Source organism: Ahaetulla prasina, chromosome 8 (assembly GCF_028640845.1).
Source record: "Ahaetulla prasina isolate Xishuangbanna chromosome 8, ASM2864084v1, whole genome shotgun sequence".
Taxonomy (NCBI): Eukaryota; Metazoa; Chordata; class Lepidosauria; order Squamata; family Colubridae; genus Ahaetulla; species Ahaetulla prasina.
The window spans coordinates 6,788,520-6,815,689 of record NC_080546.1 but is presented as its reverse complement, the minus strand read 5'-3'; the positions used below and the strand labels follow the sequence as shown (position 1 = coordinate 6,815,689).

At 42.9% G+C, this 27,170-nt stretch overlaps 1 protein-coding gene across 2 annotated transcripts in view; it reads right to left on the bottom strand.

The window, feature by feature from the left end:
- Positions 1-27,170, bottom strand: part of CTNNA2 (catenin alpha 2) — a 698,304-nt gene that overhangs the window by 87,578 nt on the left and 583,556 nt on the right. For both annotated transcript variants that reach the window (XM_058193039.1, XM_058193037.1), the window contains one exon: positions 2,248-2,399. In XM_058193039.1, the coding sequence (XP_058049022.1) occupies positions 2,248-2,399 (152 nt within the window). The remainder of the gene's footprint in view (positions 1-2,247; positions 2,400-27,170) is intronic.

Sequence of the window (27,170 nt, the reverse complement as noted above, 5' to 3'; positions counted from 1 at the left end):
AACTTTTAACTTTCAGCCGAAGAGGTTGTAGAAAAAATGCTTTTAAAAGTCTCCTCTGACGTTCCCAGCTGAGTTGCCTGATCATCAGAGGCTTTTCTTTTCTTTTAAAAGCATTTTTTTTTTGCCTTTAAAAGAAAAGAAAAGCCTCTGACGATCAGGCAACTCAGCTGGGATCGCCAGAGGAGCCTTTTAAAATCATTTTTTCTACAACCTCTTCAGCTGAAGAGGTTGTAAAAAATGCTTTTAAAAGCCTCTGATGATCAGGCAACTCAGCTGGGATCACTAGAGGAGCCTTTTAAAAGCATTTTTTCTACAACCTCTTTGGTCGAAGAGGTTGTAAAAAATGCTTTTAAAAGCCTCTGATGATACCAGCTAAGCCGCGCAATCATCAGAGGCTTTTTTTTTACTTTTAAAAGCATTTTTTTGGCCGAAAAAAAAAAAACTAAAAAAAAACCCCTCTGATGATTGCGCGGCTCAGCTGGGCATGCGGAGTGGGGGGGGGGCAGGGATTTTTGCTACCAGTTCTCCGAACCACCCGCCGCCATAGCTACCAGATCGGGTGATCTGGTCCGAACCGGGAGCATTTCACCCCTGCCCTCATCTAATTCTAACCATCCAGCACAGTTAGTTGAGAACATTGTGGTGCATAGGCATGAGTAGCAATAAACCAAGTTCAGCTGGATCTTTACCTGTGGACCTGATCTTTCGCTTCTGACAAGAATAACCACAGGAATCAAGCTAGAGCGATTAAGCATGCAACCCTGCTAAGACCAATTTACCCTGACTTCAGTTATAGTCCAGTACTTAATTTTTTTTCTTTAAAGTATCTGAGCAAACAAAATGTTTATTTCCTCCTTAAAAAGAAGACATCAGGTGTTTACCTGTCAGGATGCCAACGCTTTAGAAACAGCAGAGGAGATAAAATCTGTTTTGTAAATCGAAAACATTACTTTGCTTGTCTTATTTATTCTGGGAAAATGCTTCCGTTTTAGTTGGATCTCATCTCTTATGCATTTCATATTTTTGCAATGAAGTGTACAGATAGTCCCTGTCTTTCAACGAGTTGTTTACTGACGATTCGAAGCTACGACGGCACTGAAAAAAAGTGACTTATGGACCATTTTTCCACACTATGGCCACTGCAGCATCCCCACATGACAGGATCAAAATTCAGATGTTTGGCAACTGGTTCATATTTATGACAATTACAGTGTCCCAGGGTCACGTGATCCTCTTTTTGGGGACCTTCTAACCAGCAAAGTCAATGTGGAAGTCAGATTCACTTGATAACTCTGTTAAGAACTTAAATTTTTCCAGTGTTGGAGCATTCACAACTTCTGCAGGCAAGTTGTTCCACTTATTAACTGTTCTAACTGTCAGAAAATTTCTCCTTAGTTCTAGGTTGCTTCTCTCCTTGATTAGTTTCCACTCATTGCTTCTTTTTCAATCCTCAGGTGATTTGGAGAATAGCTTGACTCCCTCTTCTTTGGGGCAGCCCCTGAGATATTGGAACACTGCTATCATGTCTCCCCTAGTCCTTCTTTTCATTAAACTAGACACACCCAGTTCCTGCAACCGTTCTTCAGATGTTTTAGCCTCCAGTCCCCTAATCATCTTTGTTGCTCTTCTCTGCACTCTTTCCAGAGTCTCCACAGCCTTTTTACATCATGGCGACCAAAACTGGATGCAATATTCCAAGTGTGGCCTTACCAAGGCATTATAAGATGGTAACAACACTTCATGTGACCTTGATTCTATCCCTCTGTTTATGCAGAGGGATAGAATCTTGACTCCCTCTTCTTTGTGGCAGCCCCTGAGATATTGGAAGACTGCTATCATGTCTCCCCTAGTCCTTTTTTTATTAAACGAGACACACCCAGTTCCTGCAACCGTTCTTCATATGTTTTAGCCTCCAGTCCCCTAATCATCTTTGTTGCACTTCTCTCCACTCTTTCTAGAGCCTCCACATCTTTTTTACATCGTGGCAACCAAAACTGGATGCAATATTCCAAGTGTGGCCTTACCAAGGCATTATAAAGTGGTAGTAACACTTCACGTGATCTTGAACTGCAGCGATTCACTTAACAACTGTGCCAAGAAAGATCATAGAGCTCACTTAACAACTCTCTCTCTTAATGACAGAAATTTTGGGTCCAATTGTGGCCATAAGTCAAGGGTTACCTTTACAGCTCTTCTTGATGTGATCCTTATTAAGGTAAAAAAAAAAGAGAGAGAGATCTTACGTACCCTGATCATCAATACAGCTTTTCTGATGTCCCGAACACCATCATAAACCAAGCGAGAGGCGTCGATGAACTCATTCTCTTCAAACGGCTGTGGGACATTTGCACTCAGGGCCTCGATGGCGACTTCCACTTGTTCAGCAAAACGTGGCATTACTAAATTAAACCAAAGGAAAGGCAGTGAGAATGTGAGATTTCCTTGGGTAACATGGGTGCTTCCCTACATCTGGAAGATGATGGTGCTGCAAGCAAGGTTGGGTAGGCAAAGAATTTCACAGATAACCTGAGTACAGAAAACGGTGTAAAGTTAAGGGGGCTTAAGGAACAGTTTCACGAGAATGCTTTTCAGCTACAAACGTCTGCTCCATCGGGGAGATCTCTCTCCTTACTCCAGAGCAGGCCATTCAGGGAAGACCTGGAGAGATTTGCAAGAGCCAGCGGTTTCTAGCAATCCGTCGAGGAAGCGGATTGCTAACAAATCTCTGAGCAAGCCACTCAATACCGTGGGTCCTTGCTGCTCTCTAAGCTTGGTGGTTTTCTTGTGGACGTTTCATGATCCAGCTAGGTAACGTGACCAGTCTAGAGCAGTGATGGCTAACCTTTTTGTCATCACATGCCAAAAGCAGGGGGGGAGGGGGGAACACGTGTGTGTGTGTGTGTGTGTGTGTGTGTGTCAAGCACGTGCGTGCCCACACCCATAATTCAATGAGCTGTGCCCCCCATGCATGTGCGTGTAACCCCTTGCTTTTGGCATGTGATGGCACGGTGGGCCAGTAGGCTCGTTTTTCACCCTCCCCAACTCCAGAGGCTTTCTTGGAGCCTGGGGAGGGTGAAACAGCCTTCCCCATCCCTCGGAGGCCCTCCAGAGACTGGAAACGGCCTGTTTCCCAACTTCCGGTGGGACCGGAAGACCCAAAAATCAGATGGCCGGTGCGCGCATGCGCACTGGAGCTGAGCTAGGGCAACGCTTGCATGCCCACAGATATGGCTCCACGTGCCCCCTGTGGCACGCGTGCCATAGGTTCGCCATCACGGGTCTAGAGGGTAACAAGGTCTACACTCTGAAGCCCATTCCCTTCTAGCACCGACGTTACCTACTTGGGTAATATAATGTCTGCAAAAAAACCCACCAAGCTCAGAAAGCACCACGGATCCCACAGCTCAACCCTGAGCTACAAATATTCTCTTTTATCAGTTCAATACTGTGTGTTTCTTTCAGGATGGGGACTATCATTTCTATGGGTAGTAGTTGTAACACTAGCAGTGATGATGCTACCTAGTTAGGGTAATGAAACATCTGCAAGACAACAAGCAAGCTCAGAAAGCACCAAAGACCCCTCATGTCAACCCTGAGCTACAAATATTCTCCTTGAACTTGGCATGACTTTAGTTGAACAAACTCAAAAGGGTGTTGAGGACTGAGTTCAGAGGTGGGCTTTACATACTGTAGAATAGGTTGATCCCTTTCCGCCCAGCACCAGAAATGTGATGCATGCGTGCGGCATCACAAAACACAGCAATTCACTCATACGCGCCGTCCATGCATGCATACAATGTCAAACAACACGTCAATTTGCTCTCGTGAGCCGTCCACACATGCGTGTGGCATCAAAAAAACAGCGATATAGGATAGGATTGTGGCTGGGCAGGTGGTTGGGCCCACCTGCAGGTCGCCACTACCGGTTCGTCTGAACCGGTCTGAACCGGCTGAATATCACCTCTGACTGAGTTACTATAACCTGAATGGATCTTGATTTCAAGCTTTCCACATCCATTCCTAAAATCTTGCCTTAGCACTAATATGGACACATATGTACTCCGAAACCTTAAAGATATTCTGCAAGGGGATATTAACCTAAATTCAGTTCCCTCATAAGATTGATGGAAGAAAAAATTTCGATCTCTGAAAATTGTAAGAGAAACCAATTGGAGCGTGCACTGGTGTTTAAATAATCTACTTGCTTTCATAGTTTTAAGATATTCTGAGTCAGTTCTTGACTCACCAGAGATATGATTTTGTTTAAAAAAACATGTGCTTCTGGAGAAAAAAAAAAGCACGTGTAGAAATGTGCACTTAAAATGTACTGATGCAAAATTTCCTACTGAGGTTCTCTTTAATCTGAGGATCAGGAAGAAATCGGAATGGAAAGGGTTAAGGTCAAATAGAAGCAGTAACATCACGAACCGCACAAAATCTTCAATGCGCCCATCCTTACATTACGGGATATCTGCCACATCATAGTTATCCATGGCTAGAGTCAGGTGCAAAGCAAAGATTTTAAAGCTCTTTTGAAAAGCAAAACAAAAAAACAAAACAAAAAACCCCTAAATTCAACACACTACCTAAATTAGATTTCACCAACAGCTTCTACCTCCTAATGGATCTGAAATAAAGATTATCAGGAATGGCTGGTGAAGATGATGGAATTTGCAGAGGTGGCTAAATTAACTTCTTTGATTAGAGGGAACAAAACCCCAGTATATTTAGCGCTGATTGGGAACCCCTTGTAGACTGTTTGCATGAAGCAGGGGGGGGGGGAAATGCAGTCATGATTTGTGGTTTTGACGATTTAAAAAAATGGATAATAGGAAAAAGTAAGCTGTTTTGTCATAAAAGAGAAAGAATTAAGGTTAAAAGTACAATAAGCACAATTATTTACTACAGGAAAAAAATTAGAAGCTGCTTTTTTCTATTTTTTGTAATTTTTTTGTAAATATTTCTAACACTGTATTTTATTTTCTCTTTTTTTCCTTTGCTTCTTTTATTCTTTATTAGTTTGTGTTTGTTTTAACTTTCTTGATAAAACTTTTAATAACGCAAGCTCGGAAACACATAAAGGACTGAAAATTATCCAGTGGGATAGATTTATATGTTCTCCTGCCTCTATTTTTTTTATTTAAATTTAGTAGCTGGAAAAGTAGGGTTATTCGATGAGGCAGAACACACAGGTTATAGTTGATTGACTGGAAAGGGCTGGCTGCTGCATGAGGCAATCTGCACTGTGATTGGTTGCTGTGGTTATGGAGAGGGAGTATCCCTTTTTTCCCGCCTTTTTCTTCTGTGGGCTCTGTATGCTGCTTGATTTACCTCATGATGTTACCGATGTGCCCTGAATGCTCCGAGATTTATATATTTATACATACATACATACATACATAATATTCTTCTACCTCAGTTTTTATTAAGATATTTAAATTTAGTAGCTGGAGCAGTGGGGTATGCGCTGTGATTGGTTGCTGTGGATGGGGAGGGTGAGTATCCCCTTTTCCCCGCCTTCTTCAACTCTGGGCTCTGTATGCTGTTTGATTTACCTCATGATATTACTGATGTGCCCTGTGCTCTGTGATTTACCTCATGATTTACCTCATGCCTGACTATCTTGTTTGCTGCAAATATAGATGTAAAATATATTTATTATCTCTCTCTCTCTCTCTCTCTCTCTCTCACATCTATCTATCTATCTTGGGGTGAAATGTAAAATTTGTTACTACCGGTTCTGTAGGCGTGGCTTGTGGGGGGGTGTAATGTGACTGGGTGGGCGTGGCCAACTTTTTTTTTTTTTACTTTTAAAAGCATTTTTTCTACAACCTTTTCGGCCAAAGAGGCTGTAGAAAAAATGCTTCTAAAGGGTTCTGACAAACCCAGCTGAGCCGCATGATCATCAGAGGCTTTTTTTTTAACTTTTAAAAGCATTTTTTTGGCCAAAGAAAAAAGGCTTTTAAAAGTTAAAAAAAAAAGATCTCTGATGATCGCGTGGCTCAGCTGGGCATGGGCGGGGGCGGGTGCAGGTATTTTTGCTACTGGTTCTCCAAACCACCCGCTGCAATCGCTACCGGTGCCTCTCATTTAATTTGGACATGGGCTGTGCAATTCCTTGGCAATTTTTCTTTGCAGTAACTATGTAATGTAGGCCAAAACGAGAGAGAGAAATTGGCCCACAGTCATCTTGGAAGCTTCTCTGGTTGAGGATGGACTCCTCTCTGCTCCTTATCCAGCGCCTTCAATAGTACAAAATACTGATTTCCCCCCCCCCAACGTACAAGCCATTATATTGCTGGCTATAAATGATTTAAGAGGTTTTTTTTCTCCCTTCCAGTGCTAAAATCTGACATCCTAGTTGCCTTCAAGTTCACTGAAAAGCTACCGGTCCCTCAATCCCAGCTGAGTGTAGAATATGAAAGATGCTAATGGCTTTATGTGAGCAATTTGCAGTATTAATGGCCGAGCTATACATTCATACTTTATGAATCCATGCATAACTGGCACATTATATGTGTGTGTGTGTGTGCGCGCGCGCATGTGAGTGTGTGTGTACTATATATAGGCCTCGGGATGACTTTTGTAGCCAGCAAAGGCTGGGAGGAAAAAAAGTCGCAGAGGGCTATTTCGCTGGTTTGTACGGCAAACAATTCTTTTGAAATGGAAAATGGGCACACAACTGGGTTAGAACAGCATGAATCTGGAGTCTTCGCTTGCCTGCGTGTGTCTTATCTTGCAATGTCAGCATGACTGGGCTCCTGACATACATTCTTTCCCCCCCCCCACTTAATATTGTAGCACAGGAGGTACAAGATTGAATGGGATACCCTCTCCCTGTCTCTGAGCAAAACCCTACTTATCTGGTGACCCTCTATATGCAATTATAGGGCTTGGAAACATGGCCTTAGTCACTGCCTTAATCTAAATGTGAATTATTTAAGAGATGACACGGGATGCACGGAGAGTCGGTCCTTGAACCCTCCCTGGAACTGCCAATTGGAAAGGGACTTTGGAGATCTTTTAATCCAATCCCCTTGCTCAAGAACGAGACCCTGTACCATTTCAGACAAATGGTTGCTCAATAACTTCTTAAAGACTTCCAGTGTTGGAGCACCTACAATTTCTGGAGGCACATCGTTCCTCTGATTTATTGTTCTCACTTTCAGGAAATTTCTCCTTAGTTGGTTCTCTCCTTGATTAGCTTCCATCCATTGCTTCTTGTCCTGCCTTCAGGTGCTTTGAAGAATAGATTGACACATTGTTCTTTGTAGTAGCCCCTGAGATATTGGAAGACTGCTATCATGTCATCCCTAGTCCTTCTTTTCATCAAACTAGACGTACTCAATTCCTGTAACCGTTATTCGTTATGTGTTAGACTCTAGTTCCCTAATCCTCTTGGTTGCTCTTCTCTACACTCTTTCTAGAGTCTGAACGTCTTTTTTATACAGTGGCGACCAAAACTGGATGCTGTTCTGACCTAGGCTTCCTGAATCAGTAAAACACACAAGTACTCCCAAAAACGTCTTTTATTACAAAAGCTGTGAATTCTGTTCATTCACAGATAAGTCCCAAAAGAGTCCTTCGGGATAAGGCTGATAATCACCCACCTTTATCTCCCTTGACACGCTGCCAAAGACCTAATTGGCAAAGCCACACAAAGTCCAGAGTCAAACAGAGCTTCTGACTTTAAACTGAAGAGAATTAACAATGTTGCTTCCTGCAAAGGCCCATATGCCTTTGCCCCTCTTTTAAGTCTTATGGGAGGAGCCAATCATCTCCAAGCCCTACTCCCGAGTCGTCCCTTTTGTTTTAACTGTTCTTCCCTTCTGGCAGCTCTGCACATGCGCGCACTGGAAACAGGCTCCCCCTGTTCCTCTGCCTTGCTGAGGTCCGACTCTAGAGGCTCCGGAGGTAGCGCGTACCTCCCAGATGGCCCTTTCTCTGCTTCCGATGCAGAGCCCTTGTCTGAGCCTTCCCTAGACTCCAGGACTGGCGCATGTTCCTCCCCAACCTCCTCACTGTCTGTTGTGACTCCAGCCCCCGAACCTGGCCCCATACCCGAAAGAGACTCCGAGAGTGAGCGGGAAGGGCCAGTAAGGCTTACCTCAGGAGCACCGATTCCTTTGGCCCAGCTCCAGGAGCCAGAACTAGGCCAGTCGGAGGACGTAATGAGGCCGACATCCCCTGATTCCTTCCTTCCTCAGGCTATGCCTACAGACGCAGCTGATAACCATACTAATCAAGCCTGGACCAACCCGCGCTTCAGAAGATTAGAGAGGCGGCGTCATCAAAGGGAAGACCTTCCCCACCCCACAGGATATATAAGGAGCTTTGGAACTGCTCTCAGTTCCACGGGAAGCAAATTAGCTGAACCGTGTCCGAAGTGAGCTGAAGTCTTAATCTGTTTGAACTTTTTGGCAGGCAGGTTCGTTTTCTCGGCCAGGACTGATAGGAGCCGTGTAACCACTGGCTGTAGGCCAGCTCATTACTCCAAAGTGAGGACGGAGACAGAACACTGTCTGACTTAGCTGCCAGCTCCGCAGGCCACAGGTGGACCACAACAGTTGCAGTATTCCATGTGTGCTCTTACCACGGCATTATAAAGTGATACTCACACTTCAGGTAACGTTGATTGCAACGGAGGTGAAACGTTGGTTTTCATAGTAAAGTCAAGTCTTCTTGGTGTTCATTCTTGGTGTTTTCTGGAGCACCCTTGTGAGGTTTTCTCGGCAGTACGATGGGAATGATGGTTGAAGCGGGAGGTAGCGATTATGGAAATACGCCACTTGGCTTAAAAGCCATCCTCTGCTTTGCCAAGAATCAATTAAGTTCGACGGGAGGGAGAAACAACTTTCAACTATTAGTGAAGGTTTCATTTCTGTACTATTACTAGCAGGGGATAATCATCTGATTGATGTGGCTATATTCTTGTCTGCAATAAAGATTCTTATCTAGCTGAGCTATGTTGATGACTCTACCGCCAAATCAAACAAAACAGCAGTTGTTGTCTTAGTGCTGAGAGATTTGTGATTGCTGTCAAGTCTTCCTAGGGAAGCTTGTTTTTTTTTTTAAAAAGTGGCTTGCTCTAATACTAATTCCCAGTTCAGCCTTCAGTTTCAGAATTTGGAACCAGGAAATAGAGGTGGTCCTCAACTTATGACCACGACTGAGCCCAAAGTGAGACATTCGTTAAGTGAATTCAGCCCCCCCCTTTTTACGACCTTTCTTGCCACAGTTGTTAAGTTGAATCACTTCAGTTGTTAAGTTAGGAAAACCCAATTTGTTTGTTTGTTTGTTTGTTTGTCAATTATATATAAGATAACAGGTAAAAGTATAAACATGATTTGGATACATGAAAAGAGTAAGTAAAAAGGAATATTAGGACAGGGACGGTAGGCACGCAGGTGCACATATGCAAGTCCCATTGTTAATTGAATCTGGCTTCCATGCCGACTTTGCTTGTTAGAAAGTTGCAAAATCACATGACCCAAGGACAATGCAAGAATCGTAAGTATGACTTTGTTGGCAGGCAAGCATCTGAATTTTGGTCACATGGCCTTGGGGGATGCTGCAATTGTTGTAAGTGCAAAAAATAGCAATAGCAATAGCACTTAGGTTATATAGTGCTTTAATAGCCCTCTCTAAGCTGTTTACAGAGACAGCATATTGCCCCCCAAAATCTGGGTCCTCATTTTATCCACCTCGGAAGGATGGAAGGCTGAGTCAACCTTGAGCCTGGTGAGATTTGAACTGTCAAATTGCAGGCAGCCGGCAGTCAGCAGAAGTAGCCTGCAGTACTGCACTCTAACTATTGCGCCACCGTGGCTCAAAAATGGTCATAAGTGGCTTTTTTTCAATGCCGTTTTAACTTTGAACAATCACTAAACTAACTGTTCTAAGTTGAGGGCTACCTGTAGTCTGGAGGTCATTTATCCAAGTTTTATTGTTGGCTGAATCTGCTTAGTGTTCCAAGGTCAGTTAAGTTTGGCTAGATACCGATTTTACTGAAGGCTAAAGAGGGTAACTAGTTTTTTTTATTTATTTGCATTTATATCCCGCCCTTCTCCGAAGACTCAGGGCGGCTTACACTGTGTCAAGCAATAGTCTTCATCCTATTTGTATATTTATATACAAAGTCAACTTTTATTGCCCCCAACAATCTGGGTCCTCATTTTACCTACCTTATAAAGTATGGAAGGCTGAGTCAACCTTGGGCCTGGTGGGACTTGAACCTGCAGTAATTGCAAGCAGCTGCTGTTAATAACAGACTGCATTAGTCTGTTGAGCCACCAGACTAGTGAAGGTCACCTAGCTAGGAAGCTGCCTGTAAGAAATTTAGGTTTTTGCATTTTGTTTCAATTTGATTGTTTCTTTGTTTTTCTTCATTTTTACTATTATTCCAGAAGCAAAGAAGAAATCAATAGAAGAGGGCATTTGTAGTTCAGGATTGAACTGAGTTTTTGCATTTCGTTTCAATTTGCTTGGGTTTTTTTTTCTTTTTCCATTTTTACTATTATTCCAAAAGCAAAGAAGAAATCAATAGAAGAGAGCATTTGTAGCTCAGGATTGAACAGAATAACAGAGTTGGAGGGGACCTTGAAGATCTTCCAGTCCAGCCTCCTGCTCAAGCAGGAAACTCTATCCCATTTTATACAAATGGTTGTGCAATCTTTTCTTTAAAAACTTCCAGTGTTGGAGCAGCCACAACTTCTTAACTGTGGGATCCTTAGTGCTCTCTGAACTTAGTTGTTGTTTTTGCAGACGTTTAATCACCCGAATAGGAAACAACATCAGTGCCAGAAGGGAGTGGGGTTGATTCACTATTTATATACAGGAGATTTGCTCTATAGGTGTTGGCAGGAGTGTGCTTCATGGTTCTTTGATTAGCCTGTTTACTGTTTGGTTGTCTAGTATAGTAATCTTGGTGTTACGCTCTGCTTAACAGGTGTTGATTGCTGGCCAGGAGGGGTTTTAGCTTTTTAACTGTTTCTTTTGAATGGTGTGTAGATGTTGTTTATCTCTATGTGCCTACCGATGGCTAATTTGCTGAGTGCAAGGCTTCCAGGAGTTTTCTTAACAATTTTTGACTTGGCTTGGTCTAGGACAGGAGTCTGCAAACTTGGCTCTTTTAAGATTTGTGGACTTCAACTCCCAGAACACTGGGAGTTGAAGTCCACAAGTCTTAAAAGAGCCAAGTTTGCAGACCCCTGGTGTAGGATGTTCATAGTTTCTCAGTTGAAGGAACCATCACTCCCTTCTAATAATGATGATGTTATGTAGTTGGGTAATGAAACGTCTGCAAGAAAACCATGAAGCTCAGAGAGCATCAAGGACCCTGCCTCCTTCACCTCCTCCAATCCACAACCCCCCTCTCTTCTACTACTGATGCTATTACGTAGTTCGGTAATAAAACATATGTAGGAAAACCACCAAGCTCAGAGAGGGCTATTTCAAAGACCCCACAAAGAGGAAGGGAATCCAATCACAAGGACCATCTAAAGCAGGGGTCTCCAACCTTGGCAACTTTAAGCCTGGAGGACTTCGACTCCCAGAATCCCCCAGCCAGCAAAGCTGGCTGGGGAGTTCTGGGAGTCGAAGTCCTCCAGGTTTAAAGTTGCCAAGGTTGGAGACCCCGATCTAAAGTGTAATAGGAAAGATGGCATTTGGGCCAAATAAAATTTCATTTGCAAAATATTTGGGTGGCCACAAGTAGATCATTTCCAGCATTTCATGTATCTTTCTCCAGTTTCGTTTTTTGTTGTTGTTGAAGTTTATTGTTTTGGGTTTTCTTGCTTCCTTCTGCAGCATAAATCACACAGGATACATTAACAGCCAAACTCCCTGCACCATTTTGAGAGTTCCGTTGTCAGAAAGACTTATAGATCTGGTTGGTGGTTAAGCAATCTGAATGTGTAACCTTTTCTACTCTATTTTTTTTAAAAAAAAATCTATTTATTATCCAATGTCTATGCCACCCATCTGGAAAGGGACTGAAAAGGCTAAAATATAACGGGGAACAGTTGCTAGAATAGGGAGTCAAGCTATTCTCCAAAGCCCCTGAAGGCAGGACAAGAAGCAATGGATGGAAACTAATCGAGGAGAGAAGCAACCTGGAACTAAGGAGAAATTTCCTGATGGAACAATAAACAAGTGGGACGACTTTCCTCCATAAGTTGTGGGTGCTCCATCACTGCAGGTTTTTAAGAAGAGATTGTCTGAAATGGTTCAGGGTTTCCTTCTTGAGCAGAGGGTTGGACTAGAAGACCTCCAAGGTCCCTTTCAACTGTTATTTATTGGTGGTTAAGTAATCTGAATTTGTAAGCTTTTCTAGTCCATTTATTTTATAGACCCACACTCACGAGGTCCACACAGACCCACACTCACGAGGTCCACACAGGATGTCACCACCACACATCCACCCAGAAAGCAGACCCAAACCCACATTGATCATGAAGCATGATTAAGGACCAGAAGCCAGACCGCAGCTGCAACATTGGCCATTTCAAACCCCTCCAATCCATACATGCAGCAGACTGACACCCACTGTGAAGATGTGGCACGACCGCGAACATGAAGCCGGACAACAGCTGTGCAGCTCACCAGCTCAAATCCCCCTGCAGCTCAGACTAATCTGAGCACAACCAAGCCCCCATCCAAAGAGGACACACCCCCATCCAATCAGAGCACCAAAAAAACCCCATCCAATCAGAGCACAGCCAAGCTCCCACCCAATCAGTTCAAACCCCCACTAGCAGTTAAAAAGGAAGAAACAGCTGCAGTCACACATTGCTCCCAGAAGCACGAAGCTGAAGCCTGAAGATGACGAATGAGACTTCGTCGAAACGTCGCCAAGACACTTCCGATTTTACGCGGGAGAAAACCCTAATAACCAAAGATCTACATATATATATATTTTCTGAGGTTTTCACGGGTGTTTGTATATAGGTCTTTGGTTATTCGGGTTTTCTCCGTAAAATTGAAGTGTCTTGGCGACGTTTGACGAAGTCTCATTCGTCATCTTCAGGCTTCAGCTTCGTGCTTCTAGGAGCAAGAAGCTCCTTTGCTCCTAGAAGCACGAAGCTGAAGCCTGAAGATGACGAATGAGACTTCGTCGAAACGTTGCCAAGACACTTCCAATTTTACATGGGAAAAAACCCGAACAACCAAAGACCTACATATATATATATATATTTGTTGTTGCTAGTTGCGAAGTCGTGTCCGACCCATCGCGATCCCATGGACAGCATTTCTCCATGCCTTCCTGTCCTCTACCATCCTCTGGAGTCGATTTAAACTCATGCCAACTGCTTCAGTGACTCCATCCAGCCACCTTGTTCTCTGTCGTCCCCTTCTTCTTTTGCCCTCAATCTTTCCCAGCATGAGGCTCTTCTCCAGTGAGTCCTTCTTTCTCATTAGGTGGCCAAAGTATTCCAGTTTCATCTTCAGGATCTGGCCTTCTAAAGAGCAGTCAGGGTTGATCTCCTCTATTATATATATATAAGGTAAAGGTGAAGGTTCCCCTCGCACATACGTGCTAGTTGTTGCCGACTCTAGGGGGCGACTCTAGGGGGTGGTACTCATTTCTGTTTCAAAGCCGAAGAGCCAGTGCTGTCCGAAGACGTCTCCGTGGTCATGTGGCCAGCATGACTCAACACCAAAGGTGCACGGAACGCTGTTACCTTCCCACCAAAGGTGGTCCCTATTTTTTCTACTTGCATTTTTTACGTGCTTTCGAAACTGCTAGGTTGGCAGAAGCTGGGACAAGTAACGGGAGTCATCTTCATTACATGGCAGCACTAGGGATTCGAACCGCTGAGTTGCCGACCTTTTGATCGACAAGCTCAATGTCCTAGCCCCTGAGCCACCGCGTCCCTCTAAATAAAATATATATATTTATTATCAAATTCTATGCTGCCCATCTCATCTTATTGCCCTTTAAAACACACGTTTCAAAATTCACGCTATCTTAATGTGATCAGAGCGGTGGTGCTAACATGCTTATAAGCCTGATGACGAATATTCAGTTGGAAAGGAAAGGAAATGGGGAAAGAAATATTTTTATAGGGATTTCTTTTCCCTATATCTTGCAAAAATTGGTGGCGGGGTGGGGGAGAGAGAGAAAAATCCCTTTTACTTTTAGCGGAAAGAAGCAAATGCTATTAGGCCTTCTTTCCATTAACGTTTCTAAACTTTATGCATATTTTGAGAGATTCAGTGCACTCGGCAAGTTTGCAAGAGGAAACTGATATTAAATGGCACGCTCCGAGCATGATTCATCAAAATGAAACCTGTTAACAGAAATGAATCCAAAATAAAATCAGTTATGCCAGACATGTTCTCTCTGCTGACACACTCTGTACCTTGATGGGTACATCGTTCAAAGTGTTACTTGCATATTCAACCGTGCAGCTCGTAGACCAAAACTGATTTTTTTTTGGGGGGGGGGGAAGGAAATATAAGCAAATGTGCAGCTGGCATGGTTTAGATCAGAGGTGGGGAATGATGGCCCTTCGATGACTTGTGGACTTCAACTCCCAGAATTCTGAGAGTTAAAGTCCATAAGGCAGTGGTGGTATTTAGCCGATTCTATCAGGTTCGGGATAGGGATGCAGTGGCTCGGAGGCTAAGACGCTGAGCTTGTCGATCGAAAGGTTGGCAGTTCAGCGGTTCGAATCCCTAGTGCCGCATAACGGGGTGAACTCCTGTTACTTGTCCCAGCTTCTGCCAACCTAGCAGTTCGAAAGCAGATAAAAAACGCAAGTATAAAAAATAGGGACCATCTTTTTGGTGGGAAGGTAACAGCGCTCCGTTACAGCTTTGCTGACTGAGGAATTCTGGGAGTTGAAATCAACAAGTCTTAAAGTGGCCATGGTTGGAGACCCCTGCTCTATACAACTGGGTTGCTAACTTAGCAACTGCACAGATTAACAACGGTGGCAAGAAAAGTCGAAAAACGGGGCAAAACGGACAACGAATGTCTCACTTAGCAATGGAAATTTTGGCTGTTCGTAAGTTGAGGACTACCCGTACAGAGCTTCTTAAAGGAGTCCCCCATCCGAAGTGTAATTTAGCATTTTTGAAGTGATCAAACAGATCAATCGACATGGGAAGAGTTACTTCAGTGTTCCCGTTGGGCCTCTTTTAGCTGGCAAGAATGTGCTTCCCGGGAAAAAGGAAGTTCACAGGAATAGATTTATTGAAGCAAAGCTACAAGTCATGAAAGAATTTCAGAGCTCTATTTATGCTGCAACCAGTCTTTAATTGTCTTGCATCTTTTTCCTCTGCCTCCTATTTTCAAAGGGCTAGAAGTAATTCTTTGGGGCAGAAAATACATTTTTTAAAAAAAAATAATAATAATTCAGCAACTCAATTGAAACAGTAGGAAAAAGGAACAGACAAAATTGTTTGCCTGATGAGAAGGGGGGAAAAAGTGAGCCACATTCTAAAGCCACATGGACAAGCTGACTTATCTCGGCATGATAATTTCTCTCTAGTTAAAATCAGCAGGATAGTTAAGAAAGAAAGAGGGGGTGGGAAAAGAAGGAAGAGAGAGAGAGAGATAAAGAGGAAGGGAATGGAGGGAAAGAGAAAAAGGCAGAAAAAAGGAGGAGCGAGGAAGAGAGAAAGAAAGAGAAGGAGAGAAAGAGAGAAAGAGAAAGAGGGCAAAGCAGGGAGAGAGAGAGAGAGGGAGGAAAAGAGAAAAAGGCTGGGAGGGAAAGAAAGAGAGAGGTGGAGAGAGAAAAAGAGAGGGAGGAAGAAGAGAAAAGGAGAAAGAGAAAAATGGAGAAGAAGAGAGAGAAAGAGAGAGAGAGAGAGAAAAAGAGTGAGGAAGGGAGAGAGAAATAGAAAGAGGGGGAGGGAGGGAGAAAGAGAGGGAAGGAAAGACAAAGAGGGAGAAAATGGAGGGAGAGAAAGAGGGGGAGGAAGACAAAATGAGAGAGAAAGAGAGGAAATTAGAAAGAGAAAAAAAAAGATGAGAAGGTGGGGCGGGAGAGAAAGCGTGAAATAGAGGGAGAGAGGGAGAAAGAGAAAGGGGAAGAGGGAGAGGGAGAAAAAGAGAAGGAGAGGGAGAAGAAAGAGAGAAAGAGGGAGAAAAAAGGGAGAAAGAGAAAGAAAGAAAGAAAGAAAGAAAGAAAAAGAAAGAAAGAAAGAGAAACAGAGTGAGGAAGGGAGGGAGAAATAGAAAGAGAGGGAGGGAAAGAAAGGGAGAAAAAGGGAGGGAGAGAGAAAGAGGGGGAGGGAGAGACAGTGAGAGGAAATTAGAAAGAGCGAAAGAGGAAGATGAGAAGGGAGGGAAAGAGAGAGAAAGAGAGGGAGAGAGACAGGGAGAAAGAGAAAGGGGGAGAGGGAGAAAAAGAGAGAGGTAGAAAGAGAAATGGGAAGGGAGGAAGGGAGAGAGAACGAGAAAGAAAGAGAGGGAGCGAATACAGAGTAGACTTAAGATATTTTAAAAACCGCATCCTTTGCTATCAACTGCTCCCTCTGTTCATTCAAGGATGAGAATACAGCAACAGATGCAATCCCTGTTTCTCAAAATAATATCTAATGGACATGCAAACATGAAATAATGATTTTTTTAAAAAGGGACAGAGGACCAGCAAAAGATAAAGAAGACTTAATCTATTTTGTTGTCTGGAAATAGATCCAAATATCTCTGCAGGATCTGCACGTTATTGGTTATCAGTTTTAAAATAAGCCTTTTTTTCCATCCTCCAGCTGGTATTTGTCAGAAGTTAAATTTCTTTTGTAAGGGGGAACAAAATAATAATAATAATAGTGTTGGGCTCGTGGAAAAGGTAGTTATTGCAAACAGAAACAAACTCAAGAAGTTTATTGGGGCCACAAGGTGAACCCTCCCTCCCGATGTCTTCATTTCTGAAATTATTATGGGAGGAAGAATGAAAGAACATGAGATTTTATTTAGCTTGCAGTGTTTGTCAAAGGCTCTCTCTATGAGGACTGTAAATTTTATGTCAGGAGATTCTGAATATTTCATGGAAGTTTTATTATATCTAACTCCGATATAAAAAGCTTCATGCTGCATAATTTCTGTCTTGTTGGATCTGGCTGTTCCAGACATAATTAAAAGACAGCAAGCTTTGCAGGGAATTATAAAGGTATATAAGTTGACACAGGCGATTAAACAAGTTGACACAGGCTATTAAACAAGCGTATCTTCCATATTCACAGAGGGAGAGAGAGAGAGATCAGAAACCACTGTAAACCTGGCCAGTTAGCACACTGGTTTTTAATCTCTATAAATGTTAGCACATTAAGATTATTATCCCAAAGGTGCTTTTTCAAAAGGTTAACTGGGCTTTGTTTTTCTTGAAAACATTTCACTTCTCGTCCAAGAAGCTTCTTCGGTTCTGACTAAATGATGGAGAATGACCTGGTTGCCACTCCGAGCAGTGGTAGGTTTCAATTTTTTTTTACTACCGGGTTCTGTGGGTGTGGCTCAGTGGTGGGTTCCCCCGGTTCGGATTGGTTCTGTAGAACCGGTAGTAAAACCAGCAGGAGGCTCCGCCCACTGACCCAAAGGGCATAAAAACTCTTCTGCGCATGCGAAGAGCGCGTGCGAGAGAGCAGAGCGAGTGCACACACAATGTGAACCGGTAGTAAAGGTAAATAGAACCCACCCCTGGTGTGGCTTGGTGGGCGTGGCAGGGGAAGAATACTGTAAAATCTCCATTCCCACCCCACTCCAGGGGAAGGATGCTGTAAAATCTCCATTCCCACCCCATTCCAGGGGAAGGTTACTGCAAAATCCCCATTTCCTCCCGATCAGCTGGGACTTGGGAGGCAGAGAACATTATCACAGAAGATAATGTTGAAAAAGCCCTTCGCAACCTGAAACCATCATTATCTATTGGACCAGATGGACTATGTGTATACTTTTTTAAAAAACTTTCAATTAATATAGCTGAACCCCTAAGCATAATCTTTAATAAAGGCTTCAAAACTAGTTCCCTTCCAAAACTCTGGTCTCTAGCCACAGTCATCCCTATCTTCAAAAAAGGAGATCCAAGCCTAGTTGAAAATTACAGACCTATCTCTCTATGTTGTGTCTCATGCAAAGTAATGGAATCTATCATAAACCAATCCATTACACTCCACCTTGAAACAAACAACCTTCTCTCTAATAAACAATTTGGTTTCAGAAAAAAATTGTCTTGCAACTTACAACTTCTCCACTGCAAAAACATATGGACTGCCAACCTTGATCAAGGAAAATCAATAGATGCAATCTACATAGACTTCTGCAAAGCTTTTGATTAAGTAGTACATGATAAACTACTCCTCAAAATCCTATGGCATTTTGGGACCTCTTCACAATTGGATAAACGCCTTCCTGTTAAACAGACAAGTGGTCAAAATTGGCAACGCTATATCAAATCCTGTTCCTGTCAAAAGTGGCGTTCCCCAAGGTAGTGTTCTTGGTCCAACGCTCTTCATACTATACATAAATGATCTCTGTGACCTCATCTCAAGTTATTGTGTTCTCTTTGCTGACGATGTCAAACTATTTAATACCACTAACAATACTTCTACCCTTCAAGAAGACCTCGACTTAGTTTCCGATTGGTCTAAAACTTGGCAACTCCAAATCTCAACCAGCAAATGCTCAGTCTTACATATTGGAAAAAAGAATCCTATCAACAAGTACAAACTTGATGGTCATTACCTTACTGACGACCCCCACCCTGTCAAAGATCTTGGAGTTCTCATATCAAATGACCTAAATGGCAAAGCCCACTGCAACTACATAGCAAAAAAGGCTCTAAAAGTAGTTAACCTAATTTTACGCAGCTTCTTTTCCAAAAACTCTTCACTACTAACTAGAGCATACAAAACATTTGCCAGACCTATTCTTGAATACAGCTCATCCGTCTGGAACCCATACCACATCTCTGACATAAATACAATAGAATGCGTCCAGAAATATTTTACTAGAAGAATTCTTCGCTCCTCCGAAAACAACAAAATACCTTATACCACTAGGCTTGAAATCCTGGGATCAGAAAATTTACAACTCCGTCGACTTCGACATGACCTGTGTTTAACACACAAAATCATCTATTGCAATATCCTTCCTGTAAAAGACTACTTCAGCTTCAATCGCAATATTACAAAAGCAAAAAAATAGATTCAAGCTTAATGTCAACCGCTTCAAACTTGATTGCAGAAAATATGACTTCTGCAACAGAGTTGTTAATGCTTGGAACTCATGACCTGACTCCATAGTCTCTACTCAAAATCCCAAAATCTTCAACCAAAAACTGTCTACTATTAACCTCACCCCATTCCTAAGAGGACTATAAGGGGCGTGAATAAGAGCACAAAAATTCCTACCGTTCCTGTCCTATTGTTCCCTTCATTATATCAAATTAATATAGCTGATGCATATTCTTTACTTATATATATATATATTTTCTTCATGATATGTTTTTTTTATTTATGACAATGTTTGTGTATACTGTTGTGACAAAATGAAATAAAAAAAAAATAGATGGGGGCGGGGCCAATCACGTGGTATTTACTGTTTCTCCGAACTACTCAAAATTTCCGCTACCAGTTCTCCAGAACAGGTCAGAACCTGCTGAAACCCATCTCTCACCCCGAGCCAAAGCAACTCATTAACCTACAGCCCATGAACTCAGTTCTTCATTACTAGGTCATTTGGGTGAATTAATTTCCTGAGTAAGCAACAGAGACTTCAAATCGCCACTTCCAATTCTAGGATTCTGTCCAGAAATCTAAGCCCAACTATCGGTAGAAATTTGAGTAGCAGCAGAACCTGTTAAAGCCTGCAAGTTCTTTTCATTATGTATTGCCTCAAGTAGCATTTTATATTGTTGATCCTGAAAACTATTTGCAGTGAATTTCATTTGTATCATCCACAGATTTCTGGCAGGGGAAAAAAAAATGTAAACATGCATTTAAATCCTATATAGACAATTTAGTGGAAGTGGCCCATATTGTCAATTTTGGCAAAAGCTATCTCCACAAATTGGACCTGTTAAGGAAGGATGCATCTGTGTTGTTTTCTGTAACTTTTAAAATGTTTTAAATCCCGTATCCCTTATTCCTTTCATCTCCTTTTGGCATCGGTTGTTAAAATATTTTAATACAAATCTGAACAAATGCCTGCAGTTTTCTGTAATGCGGTTCCTATGTACACAATTTTTTTCTAAAATATTCATGTTTGCATCAGTTTTCTCTAACGTGAGCATTTCAATTGCTACATGTTTGTATATGTCGTTTTCCTGTGTACATATATACATTTCTGAATCAGAAAACTGCCTCATCAGGAAAGAGGGGGAAAAGCAAACTAACTAAAACACAAATGCAGATTAAATCAGATTCGGATATACTTATTCAATCCCTAGCACAAAGTAATAATCTTAATGTCTATGGAGATTCTCAGTCATCCAGGTTGTCCCAAAGGTGCTTTTTCAAGAGGCAACTGGACTTCGTTTTTCTTGGAGACGTTTCACTTCTCATCCAAGAAGCTTCTTCAGTTCTGACTGAATGGTGGAAGGATTTATATTCCTTGCAGTCATCTGGCAAAGGAGCCGTGGTGGCTCAATGGTTAGAATGCAGTATTGCAGGCTAATTCAGCTCACTGCCAGGAGTTCGATCCTGACCAGCTCAAGGTTGTCTCAACCTTCAATCCTTCCGAGGTCAGTGAAATGAGGACCCAGATTGTTGGGGGCCATAGGCTGGCTCTTAAATTGCTTAGAGAGGGCTGGAAAGCACTATGAAGTGGTATATAAGTCTAAGCGCTATTGATATTTATCCTTGCCCAGAATGTGATATATGCAGTACAATGCAGTGAGGTATGTACAGATCTGCGCATTGGAGAAACAAAACAACCACTTCACAGACGCATGGCACAACATAGGAGAACAAAGCCATCAGGACAATATTCAGCAGTCCATCTGCATTTGAAAGACAAAGCCCACTATTTGAAGACAGCAAAGTCCACATTCTAGTTTGAAAGAGGGGTCAAAGAGGCCCTCTACATTAAGATTGAACAGCCCTCCCTCAACAGAAGGGTGGGATATGACACCATCTATCTCCTGTTTACAACACAGCCCTTTCAGCAGTTCCAAGAAGGTTCCACACCCATTTGTAATATTTGGGTGACCCTGAGGACACAGATAAATTTCCCAAGTAGCCTCAACGATTCTCAGAAAGCGTGCTAACGACCAGAGGACTGCAAGGAATATAAATCCTTCCATTTCCAAGTCTGTGCTTTTCATCTTTCATATATATCAGAGACAGGCATGGTGTCATGCCCCTATCCAGTCTGAATCCGAAGGGGAAGAGGAACAGCTGACAGTGAATGAGAGAGTGGATCCGTTGGCTGTGGAAAAAACTGGGGAAGGGCAAAGTCAGACTGGGCAGAGCAGGGGAGAGGTAGAACCAGGGAGAGGGGGTTCAGATGAAGACCAAGGCCCACCCCCTTCTCATCCTAGGCAGCGCAGAGAAGAACAGAGAAGACAGCAATATGAGTTGCGTGGCTTACGAGGGTGGAAAGGGACCCGATCCTCTTTACAAGGCACAGTGCTGATGGAGTTTAAAAGGAAAGGCAAATGGGAGGGGTGGTTGTCGGGAACAAACACTGAGTTTATCTGTTGTTTCTTTGAATCCTGGGATCCTCCCAACTGGTTTGATTTATTGCCGTGCTACTTCAATTCTGGCATTCCCTATTTTGCTTGCCCTGCCGGTCTTGCCTTGTTGGATTTTTTGTTGGAAGTTTTTTGCTAACAACGTTTGGGACTGAAGTATTGCCAGCCAAAGACTATTACAGGTTGGTGGAAGAACTCTCTCTCCAGGCCGGAGAATTGAAAGGGACATTGGGGCACAGTTGGTGATAATAAAGGGACTCATGTCGGTTCTCTGGCTGTGTTGCCTTTGTGTCACACCCATGGAAAGTTTTATATCAAAATATATTTTATTCCTTATACTGTCTCCATCTCCCCCTAAACATTAACCGAATCCAGTCTCGGCTCAATAATTGACGCTCAAGCTGAAACCAAGTTTGTTGTTAGTTGCGAAGTCGTGTCTGACCCATCGCGGGTCGAAACCAAGTTAATCAAGTAAAAATAGCAAACGGAAGAAAATCTTTTACTCAAACTTCCTTGAAGCCCCAAATGAGTTACCCAGACTTATTCCACAAACACTTGAAATAAACCAACTCCTTTCCACGCAGCCGTTTGGTATCTTTCTTGAGAAGCCCCAGCTCGGATTGCGACCCTCAGAATCCTTGCCCACAAGAAAACAAAGGACTCTGCATTTAAGCAAGCCAACATCATTGCAACCCAGCAATTAACCTAGTTGGTTCTAAAGCGGCACAATGCCTTTGCCTGTGAGTGTCATTAATTAATTGCCCTCCATCAATTACTGCTATTCATTATGTCATCAGTCTATCTAGTTTTGCACTGAGGAAGTATTAAATTCTTCTTGGTGCAGATTACAAACAAAAGGTTGACAAGAAGAAGGGGAAAGCCAGAAAGAGAGTAATAACGTATTCTTTCCTGAAATCCAAGATAGCCTATTTTGGGATCTATTTCCAAGCTATAATTAGCATGAACAACACTGGGCCAAGTTTTTTTTTTAAAAATGAGGTCTGCAGTGCTGCAGAGAGAAAGCTTCAAAAGACCGCACGTTGGAAAGAGAAATAAGTGTTTGAGAGTTGGAGGTGTTTTTTTTTTGTGATCAGGAAATCATTGGGCGAAGCTTATTTATTTAATAATAATAATAATAACAACAGAGTTGGAAGGGACCTTGGAGGCCTTCTAGTCCAACCCCCTGCCCAGGCAGGAAATCCCACACCATCTCAGACAGATGGTTATCCAACATTTTCTTAAAAATTTCCAGTGTTGGGGCATTCACAACTTCTGCAGGCAAGTTACTCCACTGATTAATTGTTCTAACTGTCAGGAAATTTCTCCTTAGTTCTAAGTTGATTCTTTCCTTGATCAGTTTCCACCCATTGCTTCTTGTTCTACCCTCAGGTGCTTTGGAGAACAGCCCGACTCCCTCTTCTTTGTGGCAACCCCTGAGATATTGGAACACGGCTATCATGTCTCCCCTCGTCCTTCAGTTTAAAGGCAACTGGATTTTCTGATTTCTCTTTAAGACATTTCGCTTCTCACCCGAGAAGCTTCTTCAGTTCAGACTTTTGCTGTTGTTTGCTTGCTAAGTCATTTCCAACCGTTAGATGAGAGGTAGAATTCTCATACTGTAGCAACTGGTTCACCCAACATCAGAAAAGTGAACACTCATTTCACTCATGTGCTGTCCATGCATGCGTGCAGCATCACAAAACATGGCAATTCGCTCACAAGTGCCGTCCACACGTGTGTGATGTCAAACAACACGGTAATTCACTCGCGTGCGCCATCCGCACATGCATGCGGCGCAAAAACACAGTGATATAGGACGGGATTGTATCCGGGTGGGTCCACCTGCAGGTCGCCACTACTGGTTCGCATGAACTCGTCCGAACTGGCTCTATACCACCTCTTGAGACCCCATGGACCACAGCACACCAAGGCCTCCCTGTCCTGTCCCTGTCCTTCACTCTTTCCATGTTCATTGCATCGACAGAGAGAACAATTAATCAGTATGATGGCTTGCTTCCAGAAGTTATGGGTGTTCCAACGCTGGAGGCTTTTAGGAAGAGATTGGACAACCGTTTGTCTGAAATGGTTTAAGGTCTCCTGCTTGAGTGGGGTGGGTGGGGGTTGGACTGGAAGACCTCCGAGGTCCCTTCCAACTCTATTATCCTGTAAAGTTTTATCACAGTCGCTTTCAATTTCAATCCAATTATTTAAAAAAAAGCTTGAGGAAAATCTCCACCCAAGGCTGCCTTTCTTCACGTGACAACCATAATTACAAGATCAGGATTTCTGTAGGACAAACATCGGGGCTGTTTACCTCAGTGGCACGTGAGATCCACAGCATATCCTGAGATATCACGTCAAGGAAGGAGCCTTGAATCAAAACCTCCCACGGTTTCCGTCGAGCGTCGGCGGTGTAAAGCCTGTGGCACCTTACGTCTAGATCCCTCTCCGAACCAATCTCCGAGCAATTTGTCAACAGGGCCACATCTAATCAGATTTTCCCTCCAAATCTATCTTGGCTAACAGCGGAGTCTGATAGGGAATCTCGCCGTAAGAATAAGTTTTTCTTCGTTGGTTTCTTCGCTTTTGTTCTTGCAGCCTGCCTCCTCCAGATTAACCTCACAGCTTCACAGTCTGCTAAAACTAAACGGACGAGACGTTCAGACTTCCGGCAAGAAGTCCTCGACATACAACCATAACGGAGCCTGACCATTCTGGCCATATGTCATAATGTTCATAAAAAAAAAAACTGGCAGTCGTAAAGCAAACACTGTGGTTGTTAAATGAGCCAATGATTCATTATGGGCATGGTTTCACCAAAAATTGGAATTAAGTACCAGTTTTCAGCAAACCAGTTATAAAAGGCAGGCACCAAGATGAAAGGATCCAGGCACCAGGCTAGACAGCAGAAAACCATGCGTTCTAGTCCTACCATAGCCATGAAAGCTGCCTGGGTATCTTTGGGCCAATCACCAGGAAACGGTGAGTTCTAATCCTGCCTTAGGCATGAAAGCCAACTGGGCGACTCTGGGCCAATCACCAGGAGACTGTGAGTTCTAGTCCCACCTTAGTTACAAAGCAAAACTGGGTGAATTTGGGCCAGTCCCTCTTTCTCAGCCGAACCTACTTCCCAGGGTGATGGTTGTGAGGGGAAAAAGCAGGAGGAAGGTATGGGGGATATGTTTGCTGCCTTGAATGATATGCAAAAATAATAAAGGCATGATTAAACTAAAATAATAAAATAAAATAATAAAATAGTAGACCGACTGCAGTTCAGTTGCCTGACTGCTGAGGAGGCGCGACCATCAGAATTTTAAATCCAGATCTCCTTTTTTGGATCAGTCATTAACTTTGGATTGGTCATAAATTGAGGATTACCTATATCTTAAAACCGCATTCCCTTTCCTCCATCAGTTTCTATACTTTTGTTTATTAGATCATTACAATTGAAGCGGTCAATACATATTATATTTTCTAGGATACTCGAATTCACTTGAAAAGTCCAATTCGGAAGAGTTAAAATAGTAGAACTAACGTAAATTGGGCTGGCACTTTATTATTTATTCAGGGATGTCCAAACTTGGCAACTACATGCCTTCTGGATTTCAATTCCCAGAATTCCCCAGCCAGAATTCCCCAGCATGGCATGGAATGGCATGGCTGGCTGGGGAATTTTGGGAGTTGAAGTCCACAGGTCTTAAAGTTGTCACGGTTGGACACCCCTGCCTTAAACCATTCTGCAATGTTTTTGTATTCGCTGCATGGATGAATACGTTGTTTAAACAACCCATCTTTAATGCATCTGTTTAATTCATTACAATATTAGCTATTTTATCCATTTCCAGAATGTTTTAAGATTAAGGCCTTCCATTTGGTGACGTTTTGATGAGGTCTCACTTGTCATCTTCAGGCTGGTGCTTATGGCTTCATGCTTGTGCAAGCAAAGCGTGGTCGGAGCTGCCGTCTCTCTATAAATACTGGTGGGGAGGTGGGGAGTGCGGGCTTTGTTGCTGTAAGCGGGTTGGTTGGCTGTGTTGTTACATCTTGATTGGTAGGTGGAGTTGATGTTTGCAGATTACTCAGCTGTTTTGTAGCATCCTGTGTGGGTATGGTCCTAGTTGTGTGTCCATTAGTTTTCTGTGTTGTAACGACCTGGGTAATGGGCTGTGTGGTAACATCCTGAGCATCCTGTATTGTGACATCCTGAGTCTTGTGCTGCAACATCCTGTGTGGTTGGTCGTGTTGTAACATCCTGAGCTTTAGTGTTGCAACCTCTTGAGTTCTGTGATGTAATGTCCTGAGCAGATGGTTGTGATGCAACATCCCGGGTTTGAGGTCTTGTCATGTGTTCATGGTGTGTGTCAGTTTGCTTTGTGTGGGGATCGGAGGTTGGCGCAGCAGCTGGTGGTGCCACCGTGGTCTGGCCTCTGGACGGCAGAGAGATGGCAGCTCCGACCACGCTTTGCTCGCACAAGCACGAAGCCTCAAACACCAGCCTGAAGATGATGAGTGAGACCTTGTCACCAAGATGTTTCTCAACCTTACACGGGAAAAGACCCGAATATGCCAAGACCTACATACCTATACCCGTGAAAATCTACGAAAACATACATACACACACACACCCCTTATAACTTTACATTTGTCTTTTATATTTCTGTTTTGTTTACTCTGCGATATTTCTGACTGTTACCAAAAGCATGTTTTGACCTTCAGAATGAATGCCAAGTTACTCCTTTCTTAAGAGGCTCGGTACGGTATTCAATGGGAATTTTGTTGCTGAATTAAACCTTGTTTGACTTTGTGCTTCTTTAGAGTGTAATTGGGGACTGCCAAACAATGACACGCAGCAATACAATGGCTCTCCAGAACTGTATGTTGGATAATTTAGCCAGTTGCTAGGCTGGGTGGATGTTTAAGCTGGAATTCAGCAAATGAATAAATCATATGTTAGGTTAATGCACTGGTCCGCCTTGCAGGTTCAGCTGCTTTCAAAATGGCTTGTACTACCAAGAATGTCTGAGCAACACACACTTAGCACTGTATGGATGTATTTTGCATTCAGTGATTCCAGATTTATCTGGTCTTCCAATATATTATTCACTAAAGTTGTCTTCTAAGTAGTTTCAAACCTCCTGCAGGCAGCAATCTCGTGACCAAATGTGATGCTTTCATTCCATTAATTAATGTATCATTTGAATTTTGAGGCCACCTGGATCTGGGCAGTTTGCAATTAAAAACAAAACAAAACACAAAACAAAGACTATCCAAGAAAAAGCACCTAATTGACCGAAAGACAGAACCAACCAAGAGACTCAACCATCACCCTAATGCGAAGTCTTGAAAATCTTTAACTAGATCTTTTAACGATTTGCAGAAAAAAAATCAGAGAGCTTGTTGGGTCCAGTCATTAGGGTGCCAAATTAGAAACTGGGAGACCGTGAGTTCTAGTCCCACCCTAGGCATGAAAGCTGACTGGGTGCCTTTGGATCAATTGCTGTCTCTCAGCTCAACTCACTTCATAGGGTTGTT